Source organism: Quercus robur, chromosome 8, assembly GCF_932294415.1.
Source record: "Quercus robur chromosome 8, dhQueRobu3.1, whole genome shotgun sequence".
NCBI classification, from domain to species: domain Eukaryota; kingdom Viridiplantae; phylum Streptophyta; class Magnoliopsida; order Fagales; family Fagaceae; genus Quercus; species Quercus robur.
This window is the reverse complement of record NC_065541.1, coordinates 48,146,750-48,159,302: the sequence shown is the minus strand read 5'-3', so window position 1 is coordinate 48,159,302 and position 12,553 is coordinate 48,146,750. Positions and strand designations below refer to the sequence as shown.

The window sequence follows — 12,553 nt, the reverse complement described above, 5'->3', positions numbered from 1 at the left end:
AGATAAGTACTGTCGATTCCACCGCGACCACGGCCACGACACAGCTGATTGCTATGACCTTAAGCAGCAGATTGAAGCCCTTATCAGACAAGGAAAGCTGCAGAGATTCGTTAGCAAGGAGAGAGCAGATCCCCCCGCACAAGACCAACACCCCCGACGGGATAATGAGCGACCGAGACCCCCAATTGGGGATATAAGGATGATCGTAGGAGGAATGACTGCCGCCGGGTCATCCAAGCAGGCCCGCAAGACCTATCTTCGGATGATACAAAATGTTCAACTGACGGGAGTCGTGCCGAAGATAACACGGAGAGAAGGTCCCGTAATCGGATTCTCGGAAGAAGACGCGCGACGCCTCCACCATCCACATGACGACGCACTCGTCGTCAACTTGCGTGTAGGGGATTACAATATGCACCGGGTGTTGATCGACAATGGCAGTTCAGCAGATATCCTATACAACACCGCGTTCCAGCAGATGAGGATCGACAAGGGGCGACTGATCCCAACAAATGCCCCGCTTGTTGGCTTCGGCGGGAGCCGAGTATTCCCACTTGGTGCGGTCACCTTATCCGTAATTGTGGGTGATTACCCCCAACAAATAACCAGGGACGTGACATTCTTGGTAGTTGATTGCTCGTTAGCTTACAACGCTATCCTCGGGCGACCCACGCTCAACTCATGGAAAGCGGTGACCTCCACCTACCACCTGATGATAAAGTTCCCAACTGACTACGGAGTAGGGGAGCTGCGTGGGAGTCAGATGGCCGCACGCGAATGCTACATAGTCATGATGGAAATGGAGGATCAGTTTCAGGCTTTAAGCATAGAAGAGCACCGGACGGTAACAGAGCCGGTTGAGAAGTTAGAAGAGATACCCCTTGACAGTTCCGATCCTGGCCGGACGACCAAAATTGGAACGCTCGCTAACCCTACAGTCCGTCAGGAGCTCATAACCTTCCTCAGACGCAATCAAGACGTATTCGCATGGGGGCATGAAGATATGCTGGGGATAGATCCTTCAGTTATGGTGCACAAGTTGAATGTGTCGCCCGCCTTTTTACCCGTTAGGCAAAAGAAGAGGGTGTTTGCCCCCGAGCGAGACCGAGCCATAGCAGAGGAAGTCAGAAAGCTACGGGAAGCGAGCTTCATTAGGGAAGTATACTATCCCGACTGGTTAGCAAATGTAGTAATGGTGAAGAAAGCAAGCGGGAAATGGCGAATGTGTGTGGACTTCACCGACCTTAACAAGGCCTGCCCCAAAGATAGCTACCCCCTCCCGAGGGTCGATGTCCTAGTAGACTCTATGGCCCGACACCAGTTGCTGAGCTTCATGGACGCTTTCTCGGGATACAACCAAATCCGAATGCACGAAGCCGACCAGGAGAAAACATCGTTCGTAACCAGCCAAGGCCTATTCTGTTACAAGGTCATGCCCTTCGGCCTGAAGAACGCGGGCGCAACGTACCAAAGGCTCATGAACAAAATGTTCGTGCAACAGATTGGGAGGAATGTCCAGGTCTACGTGGACGACGTGCTAGTCAAGAGCCGGAGGGAGGAAGATCATCTAGGAGATCTCAAAGAAACATTTGATACACTCCGCTCCTACAACATGAAGCTCAACCCAGGGAAATGCGCCTTTGGAGTGACGGCAGGAAAATTCTTAGGATTCATGGTGTCTCAAAGGGGAATTGAGGCGAACCCGGACAAGATCCGGGCCATTATGGAAATGGCACCGCCAAGAAGTGTAAAGGAGGTACAGAGCCTAAATGGAAAAATAGCGGCACTAAACAGGTTCGTGTCAAGAGCAACGGACAAGTGTTTGCCCTTCTTCCGAACATTGAAAAAATCCTTTGAATGGACCAACGAATGCCAGCAAGCGTTCGAAGAATTGAAGATTTACCTCTCCTCCCCATCGTTGTTGAGCCCGTCGCAGCCGGGAGAAGAGCTTTTTCTCTATCTGGCCGTCTCCCCCGCAGCCGTTAGCGCAGCCTTGATCAGAGAAGAAGAAAGAGTGCAAAAGCCCGTGTACTACGCAAGCCGAGCGCTTCACGGTGTCGAAGAAAGATACCCGCCGATGGAAAAACTTGCCTTCGCATTGGTTACGGCAGCCCGAAAGCTCAAACCGTACTTCCAAGCTCATACGGTAAACGTCCTGACTGACAAGCCTTTACGGCGAGCAATGAGCAGCCCCGAGGCCGCGGGACGACTGGCATTATGGGCAATCGAGCTAAGCGAATTTGACATTCAGTATCGCCCGCGGACCGCCATCAAGGGGCAGGTTGTCGCCGACTTTATAGCTGAGTTCACCCATGACGAGGACAAGGGGGCAGCAGAGTCCCCTCAATGGAGCATACATACGGACGGATCATCCAACAGGCAAGCCGCAGGGGCCGGCATTGTGCTACTATCGCCCGAAGGAGACACCATTGAATGTATGGTCCGTCTAAACTTTCCCGCCACCAACAATGAATCAGAATATGAGGCTCTGATAGCAGGACTCGACCTCGCCAAAGCAGCAGGAGCCACAAGGGTAGTCATCTACTGCGATTCACAGGTCATCGCTAACCAGATAAATGGAGACTACGAGTGCAAGGGTGAAAAGATGAAGAAGTACCTTGATGAAGTAAGGGCAAGAGTGGGCGACCTGGAAGCCAAAATCGTCCAGATTCCCAGAGAAGAAAACGAGTGAGCAGACCGTCTCGCGAAGGCCGCCTCAGCGGAACAAATGGTCATCCCTGGTAATGTACTCTCTTTCGTACAGCTTTCCTCGCTAATAGATCTCAGTAACATGCAGGAAATATGCTCCGACAGCAGCTGGACAGCGCCGTTAGTCTCGTACCTAAAAAACGGGATCTTATCAGACGAGAAGGAAGCCGCAAGGAAACTTAAAGTCCAGGCGGCGAGGTTCGTCCTGATAAAAGACATCCTGTATAAAAGAGGTTTCTCCCGACCATATCTGAGATGCTTGGGTACGGAAGAGGCAGACTACGTTATGAGAGAAGTACATGAAGGAATCTGCGGAAACCACTCAGGATCCAGATCATTGATACACAAGCTTGTGCGAGCAGGTTACTATTGGCCCACCATGCAGAAGGATGCCGAAGCCTACGTCAGGGCTTGTGACAAATGCCAAAGGTTCGGCAACATTATTAGACAACCGACCGAAGAGCTGACCCCGATGACGGCCCCGTGGCCGTTCGCACAATGGGGATTAGACATTATGGGACCATTCCCTACAGCCGTACGACAGCTGAAATTCCTGGTAGTAGGCATCGACTATTTCACGAAATGGGTGGAAGCTGAAGCTTTGGCCACGATTACAGAGAAGAACGTACGGAGCTTCGTCTGGAGATGCATCATATGCAGGTTTGGCATTCCTAGAGTCTTTGTCTCGGACAATGGGAGGCAGTTCGACAACGACCATTTCCGGGATTTTTGCTCACAGTTAGGAATAAAGAACCACTACTCCTCCCCCGCCCACCCTCAAGCTAATGGACAGGTCGAAGTCACAAACCGATCCTTGCTCAAGATCATCAAGACTCGGCTCGAAGGGGCGAAGGGTATATGGCTTGAAGAATTGCCGAGTATACTATGGGCATACAGGACGACGGCAAGAACACCCACAGGAGAGACACCGTTCCGCCTGGCGTACGGAGGCGAAGCAGTCATCCCGGCCGAAGTCGGACTCGCAAGCTACAGGGTACACAACCATGATGAGAATAGAAACGATGAGGCTATGCAACTACAGCTCGACCTAGTGGACGAGATCAGGGCAGCAGCAGAACAAAGGCTCGCTAGGTACCAAAACCGCATGGCCAAATACTACAACTCTCGGGTTCGGCACAGAGACTTCCAAGTTGGAGACCTTGTTCTTAGAAAGGTCATGGGCGCCGCTAGGGACCCTACCCAAGGGAAACTCGGCCCCAATTGGGAAGGTTCTTACCAAGTTTCGTCGTGGCAAAGAAAAGGTACTTACCACCTAGAAACGTTGGAGGGACAGAAACTACCACACCCATGGAACACCGAGCACCTACGAAAATACTACCAATAGGAGCGGCAGCATGAAGACCAACCTCTTTTCTATTTTCAGCAAATTATAGTTTTACTCCTCAGATTTATCATTTACTTTAGTTTTTTCGCAACAATACTTTTTAGCCCAAGGGGCAGGATTTGGTTTTAATTACTTTTATTTAAATGCATGGCAATAAGAGGAGTTTTATTCAGAAATTGCTGAAGTGTATTTTTTCGACGGTCCACTAAGTTTGCGACCGAAACGACTAAGTCCATAACACACGGACTAAAGAAGAAACTGACGGACAAATGAAGATGTCAAAAGGCATCAAGGCTAATGGCCAAGAAAATAACGGTTCGAAAAGGCTAAAACTAAAAAGTCGACGGTCCAATAGATGAAGCTATCATCATGTGGACCAGGACTTAAAAACTGACGGACAAATGAAGATGTCAAAAGGCATCAAGGCTAATGGCCAAGAAAATAACGGTCCGAAAAGGCTAAAACTAAAAAGCCGACGGTTCAATAGATAAAGCTATCATCATGTGGACCAGGACTTAAAAACTGACGGACTAATGAAGATGTCAAAAGACATCAAGGCTAATGACCAAAGAAAATAATGGTCCAGAAAAGCTAAAGCTAAAAAACCGACGATCATCAAATGGACCATGCCTAAAAAACTAACAGACCAGCAGAACAAGGCCAAGGCCAAGTGCGTGACGGGCCGAAAAAGCCAACGCTGTAGATCTGACGGTCCAATGGATAAAAATATTAAGGGACTTATAAGGTCGACGGTCAAATTGTTGACGGTTTGACCAAAGAGTGAGGCTACTTACAAACGAGGTTCTCTAACCAACAAGCCTGTAAAGATGACGAGCTAATCGAAAAAGGCTAAAAAGCAAAGTGATAACGGTCTCATTGAAATTAAGTCAACCAAGGAATAAAAAAATATCAATATACGTGTTCAAAATGACGGATAACAAGCACCATATAAAAAATAAAAAGCCCAACAAGCATAAGGGCACTTAAAGACATTGTTCAAAAATTACAATTAATAGCAAGGATTAAGGGGCAGGAGCGTCTTTGGAGACCCCGTCGGCTTTATCCTTGGCAATTTGATCTGAAGACTCGGCAGGGGTAGGGACAGCAAGTTGGGCTAAAACAACCCCAGCATCATTAAGCAAAAAGTCCAAACTGAGGGGTTCGTCATCTTTGTCAGCAGCAGGAGTCATCGGCACGGAGGTATCCATGGTGATTCTAGACAGATCCAGCTCCGGATAAGCTGACGCTACCTGCTTCAGACAATCATCGAAACCTGTGCCATAGTAGTCAGCACAGGAGTCAATGAAGGACTGAGTTGTCTTAAATTTTTCGACTGCGTCAGTCCCAGCCGTCACTACTTGCGCACGCAAAGATGAAACCTCCTCCTCAAGTTTCTTCTGCTGGCCCTCAGCTTCTCCTAACTTCTCCTTCACGTCCTTCAGATCTGAGTTTAAGAGACGGACGGCCTCCTTGTATTGCGCCTGCTGATCCATCAGGTTGGAATTGTGCCTCCTCACCCGGGAGACAACGCCTTCTTTGGCCACGCATCGGTCTTGAAGTGCTTTAACACGAACCAAGGCCTGAAGGAAACACAACCGTTAGCTATTAAGCCAGGTAAAGATCAGATTGATCAAAGTAGGAAGCATACCTGTGCAATATCGAAGAAGGCTGACGCTCCCAGATCATCCGTCCCTAGCTGAGCACAAGGATCCAGATCCGTCTGTTTGATAAGAGATTCCACCCCCTCGACAGCGTAATCCTTGTGAGTCAACAAGCAACGGGGCCCCTCAATGACGGGACCAGAGGAAGTCATCACTCCTTTCCCAGCACCGTGACTAGACTTGGGGGGCGACTTCTGGGAGGGCACGTCCATAGGAGTGACGGCCACCTTCTTAGAAGGAGGATCATCCTTTCCGTCAGCCTTCCTCTTGATTGAACCCTTCAAAGAGGAATGAGGAGTTGACGCTCCTTCTTTTCCCTTGGCTTTCTCTTCCTCCTTCTTACGGGCAGCAGCGGCCCTCACCCTTTGCTTCGCAGCTTCCATCTCTGCACAAAGTAAACTGACGGATGAGTAAGAGCAGACGGAATAAGTAAGCCGACAAATTAAATAATGCATTTACTTACGTTTTCTAGAAAATTCTTCCAACTTCCGAGCCTCGACCGTCGGCTCAGGACCCCCACAATACAAATGTAGAGTGTCTAGGGTTATCAAATCCCTACACTTACGTTGCTCGAGCGGGATGCTGAGTATCCGACGGATGAATTCCCTTTGTTCGTCAGACACCTCCGGATGAGCGATGGCTGAAACAAAAGGGAATAGACGGTGTTAAAAGAGACGGTGAAAACTCCCTGGAAAGTGGAAAGGGACGGTAAAAAGAAAGGGACGGGGGCAACCTGACTCCCTAATATAAGCCCAAGTGTTATCAAAATAACCCCCGGGCAACGTATCCCACTCATCCGGACGGCACACCCAGTCCGTCCCCTTAACAAAGAAAAATTTATTCTTCCAATTCCTATTTGAGTCCGGCATATCAAACACTAATCTTAAGTTCTTTTCACGAGGTGCAAAATGGTATGTCCCCTTGGCGGATACTTTATGCTGGGGTCTGTAGCAGTAAAAGAACTTTTCTAGCGAAAGTTGACGGTTCCCCCCACTCAAGCGACCCCAAAGGACCTCAGCACCAATAAAGATCCTCCAGGCATTCGGAGCAATCTGACTGACGGACAATCCCAAGAAATCCGCCAGCTGACGATGTAAAGCCGTCAGTGGTAATCTAAGGCCAGCTGCGAACATGGCATCGTACATCCCCACATCGGCAGTCCTCCCTGTATAACACTTCTCATTTTTTCTAGGGAGACGGAGGGGAATGTGGTCTGGGATTTGGAAGCGAATACGCAACTCATTAAAAACTCTGTTGCTCATCTTTGGGAGAAATTTATTGACGGCCCACTCCTCTGGAAGGATGAAGGGACGATTACCTCCAGAACTCCCTGAAGTTCCCTCACTGGACTCTTCGTCACCTTCATCCTCATTCCCGTCACTACTAGCCTCGTTACCGTCATCCCTATCTCCGTCACTATCAATCTCCTCGTCGCCTTCCTCCCAGTTCCCGTCATCAACAATTTCCTCGTCGATGCCGGCGACCTCAACCTCACTTAACACCTTTTCCCTAACTCCCTCGACACGGTCTTCTACGTCAATACTAAGGGATTGGGCTGACGTTTCTTTTCCTGACGACTCAGAAAAGCCGTCGGACTCTTGACCTGAGCCAAAAACTTCGTCGTAGCCCGCTCCGTCGCAGACTGACGACTGATCACTCGACGCGTCACTTGACATCTGACTACCTACAAGTGACGGATACACCCTAAGTTCCTAGACTGACGTTCTTAATAAAAAATGTTTTTGGGCAAAAGTAAAAATAAAAGAGAAGCAAAGAGAAGGGAAGAGGAACTTACAGGTGAAATAGATCTTGAATAAGTGAAACAACCTTAAGAATGACGGTATTGATAAAAATCGACGGAAGGAGTCGTGAGTAAGAGCGACGGGTTCTCTCTTAAAAGATCTGCGAGGTTGAAATGGCAAAATGAAACAATGAAGCGTGATATTTATATAAGGGGGAAAACGCACAGAATGCGAGGCGACGCCCGTGCCCAGAAACGTGGCCAACGACCACGCGCCACGTGACCTCGCATTAAATAGCTCGTGGCTCGAGGAGTCATTCATAATTCGTTTTCTTTTTCAGAAATAACTCGACATGCTGACGGTTTTAAGCGTCGAACATGTAGAGTAGGGGGCAATTGATGAGGATAAAAGAAGAAGCCTAGCCTCAGACCGACGGTTTTGTGCTATATTCCATACGTAAACAGACGGTGTGATAGCCGACAGTCGTAGAGTGACGGTCTCAATAGTTGACGACCAAAAAGCTGAAGGAAATAAATTTGAGGCTGACGGACCGAGTATAAGTTGACTTGCTTCCCACGCTATGAGTAAGGAGTTGTCTTGTTTCCCACGCTAGAGAATATTCGAGAGACTCCTATAAGGAAAGGATCCCGAAAAATACGCTCAAAAGGACTCCTATAAGGAAAGGACTTCTACTCCAAGGGAAAGAGGAATGACCCTTGCTACTATAAAAACCTTAGCACCCTCGTGACCCAAGGTACGCATAATTTACCCTCTCTAGCACTCTAGAGCAGTGAGAATAGTTCTAACTTAACCTTCGGAGGGTATTTGGCCGGTACCACACCGGTACTCCCCGCTAGGTTCTTCCTTTTCGTTGTGCAGGTACCGTTGGCGACGTATGAGGAACGTGTGACTCACTGGTGGTATACTTCCGGCATCATCATTCCTTATTTCACATTTGCCATCAACAAAGCCATCATGCTGTAATAAGTGAAGTAGATTAACTTTCTCAGGACAGGTAGTTTGATTTCCTGACTTTGGAAAAAAAAAAAAAATAGAAGAAGGGAATGAAGACGGACATAGGGTAGGAGTGTGAAAAATGGAAAATGTCTGCTTGGTTCTTGTTTTCAGTTTTGTGTTTTGTTCTCCAAAACAGTTTTAGGTGTTTTTTCACTCCAAAAAGTTGTTTGCCACTAGTTTTCTGATAGGTAGTGTTAATAATTACACACACAAACGTAGAAAATAACTGAAATTGAAGGCATAATCGCAGTTGTTTTGTGCGTGTGTACGGTCATGTGTTATATTGTGTGCGCAAAGTTGTTTAGCACTAGTTTTCTGATTGGTAGTATTAATTACACATACAACCATACACACATGTAAAAAATAATAATAATAATAAATAAATAAATAAAACTGAAATTGAAGGCATAATTGCAGCTGCTTTGTGCGTGTACGGTTATGTGTTAAAGTGTGTGCGCAGCAGCTTTAATTACCATGATTCCTGCTTGATTGAGGAAGAATATATATGCACCATGTGAATCCTTTACTGTGAAAAAACCAAGTTCTTTGGGTCGACTATCCTCATGTTGCTGTTGCACGCATAAGAGACTAATATGGATGCAACACAACAGTACTTCTGACAGAGACTGTGAGTCCCAATATAGTTGAGGGACCATATTAGTAATTTGAGCATAATTATCCCACTAATTTGGATAGTAAATAAACATTACGTGCAATCATGATAAATAAGCTAGCCTACAAAAACCGTTATCACTATTGGAAAGAGATACAATGAAATATGGTTCGAAAGTTGATGATTGGTATTAGAATTTTTCCTTAATTAGGCGTGATTAGTCTAGCTAAAAAAAGCTAGAGACTTGCATGCAAATTAATCTCAAATTAGGATGTTGATTTGGAATTTCAAATATACATTACAAATGCCCTTTTAGTTTAAGGCAGATAGTTAAAATTCCATAATTAAAAAAATTAAAAAAGAAAAGAAAAGAAAAGGTAGTTAAAATTAAACTTAAAAGTAATGCTATCATCAAGAGCTTGTTTGTCAACAACAAAAAAAAAGTAAGTAAGAAAGAAAATGCTATCCAAGAGCTTCTTTTGAATTCTATCATAGTTTTAAGGTGATGCTTCAGAATAAGTCATAGATTATTATGATTGAGTTCAAAGTTACTTCTTATACACTAACTTAAAATAAAATAAAAACCCTTAAGGATATAATAACGACGATAGCATTCCTATCACTATGGTGTATCTTTTTCCTTTGCTACCAAGGTTAGCATTGTATTCAAAATCGTCTTATGGATTATTGCATTAGATGAGAGGTTTTGCATTCCCCCTATCCCCCGTATATGTATATTTCTTCTTTCTTTTTCCTCTTTTTTTGTGTGTTTGTGCGCACCTCATTGACAATTTTTTTTTTTCAGATTATGTCATATATACGTGACTAGTTCACGTAGTCACCCCTTTTCTTGGTATAAATTTTTCGAGTCCTGAAAGTAAAGATATGGTAGTAGCTAGTCATTTCGAGAAGTTCCTCACTAACCTAAATAATAAGTAATCATATTCATAAATCATAGCCATATGAACCATTACAAGAATAATAACACTCACACGTAAATGACCCTATAATGATAGAAATAAAACTTCAGAATCTATTACACTAACAAGTTCAAATGGACAAACTCAAGCCTGTAAAAAAAGAACCCAGATAGGTTCTAACGTAAACAAAAGATAATACCAGCACTGTTGAAAAGAATCATCCAAGGAAATATAGAAGAAACAAGAATGGAATTGTGACATCTCAAGCACCAGTGCTTCACTTTGATGGGGGTGGGGAGAGGAAAGGAATTGTTGGGATTGTGGTTGGGATGGTGGGCAATGGATTACCTGGCAGAGGAGGTAGTGTCACCTTGGGAACAGTGGGCATGGTTGGCAATGTTGGGACTTGGGTGCTTGGCAATGGTGGCAATGTGGACTTTGGTAGAGTTGGTTGATTTGGCAACGGTGGCAATGGGTTGGTAGGCAATGGTGGCAGTGTGGTAGTTGTTAATGTAGGCTGAGATGGGACTTGGATGCTTGGAAGTGGTGGCAATGTGGGCTTTGGCAGAGTTGGTTGAGTAGGCAATGTTGGCAAGGGAGTGCTAGGCAGGGGTGGCAATGTGGCTTTAGGTAGTGTGGGCACTGATGGCAAAGGAGGCAATGTGGCCTTTGGCAGAGATGGAACTGTAGGCAGTGTTAATGCTGGGGGTGGAGCAGCTGGTGTATCCAAAAGCTGTCGGGTAGCTAGGCTCACATCGATGCTTGAGAGTGACAATGCTATGATCATAGAGGGAAGGAAACAATACTTAGAAAAAGCCATGGTTTAAATGATAGGAGCAGAAAGTTGTAGGAGCTAGTTCACTTCTAGTATTGGCAATGGCAAGTGGTGTCAAAGAAAACTTGTACAAGTTGGCATTTATAGAGGCCAAATTCTGAAGGATTTTAAGGACTAGGAAGTGCTAATGTGAGTTAAGTGAAATATGATGGTAGGAAGAAGCATCAGTTAGCTCACCTTCCAAGATAGGCAACTTGGAGGTTGAGGTTCAAGACTACTTAGTAATCTAGAAAGACATGTGGCTTGATATTTGCCTTTAAGACATCAGACCAACCTGTTTTATGGCTCATCAAAATATGTCAATGAGTTAATTGAACGAATTTCAGACTAACAAACATGTATTGGGTCCACAAGGCAGTTTAACTGTGCAAATGGACCATGACTTTTTGTGACACATAGTTTTACACAAATAGTCTTATTAATATTGAGCTTCATGGTGGGATTAGAGAACATGTGGTTGGCTAATTCCAACCAAGAACAGATGGTCACCTAATCTGGGAGGTCAACCAAAGATATAAGCGTGGTCAGTGGTATCATATGACATACACAATATATATATATATATATAAATTTTATTTTAAAATAATTTTTTGGGTTGAATAGCAATTGAATCTAACAAACCGAAAGTGTTATTGGGGATTTGTCCATCTTCCTTCTCAAGGCCTGAGGGGGGTATGGAGGAAATGGAACTAGGCCCCAAGACCAACAAGGAGCAGCCCTAGGCTGCCAGGTTGTGGACCATTATACATTGGAAGCACTATTAAAGCGGAACAGTACTATATCATTCTCTCCCATTCAAGTCAATATATTTCATCTATTTCTAAAAAATTAAAGATTAGTAGCTATATCATCAATAAATTATTAAATTGCAAGTTTTTATAGTTTAAAATTATGAATAAAATATAAATTTATAGATCATATAATAAATAATATCCGATTGACACAAAATTTGACATGCGTATTAAGAGTGTAAAGAACATGTAATTCAACTGTTGAATTTTTAAAATATAGAGTAATTTTTATTTTACTGAGTAATTTTGTAACTAAATTTTGTCCTTCATTCACCTAAACCCAAATTTCATTTTTATTCGTTCTTTGTTGTTGTCTGTATGGCTCACTTTTTTTTAATGCATCTTAATGACTCAAATAATGATGAGATAATAACAAAAGTTCTCATGAAAGAAGAATGATCAACATCACAATGTCAAACTGTTCAACATTATTAGTGCATCTGACCTGATCATTTACAAAGCCATTAAAGGTTTTTTCTCGACTACTTTACGAAATCACCGTTATATCCTTCCAATGTATTTCGGATGAGGTTTTGAATGAGACATTCTCTTTTTTTTTTTTTTTTTTTTTTCCATATTCAATCTATGATAAAATCTCATAAACATTACTATAGCAAAAAAAAAAAAAAAAAAAAAAAAAAAGATAATGGCCCAGGCTCATTTATCTTCCCTTTAAAGATGATTGTTACACTCAAATTACTTGCGCAAGGAATAATAGTTGATTTCATAGATGAATATGTGAGGAATGAAGAAAGCACAACAACGAAGAGTCTAAAACAATTTATTGAACCGATGGTTTCTATTTACTTTGACGAATACTTAAGAGGTATAAAAAAAAAAAAAAAAGGCATGGCGAATGCTGCCTAGCTAATGTTTGATTTATCCTCCTTGCTAGTTCTTAAGCTTTGATTATATTGCAA

The 12,553-nt window shown here is 44.1% G+C and overlaps 1 protein-coding gene across 1 annotated transcript; it reads right to left on the bottom strand.

Moving 5' to 3' along the window:
* Positions 1 to 10,284: 10,284 nt before the first annotated feature.
* LOC126696398 (protein PELPK1-like) lies at positions 10,285 to 10,827 on the bottom strand. The gene has a single exon (XM_050393150.1). The coding sequence runs from the start codon at positions 10,825 to 10,827 to the stop codon at positions 10,285 to 10,287; it is 543 nt and encodes a 180-aa protein (XP_050249107.1).
* Between the last annotated feature and the right edge of the window lie 1,726 nt (positions 10,828 to 12,553).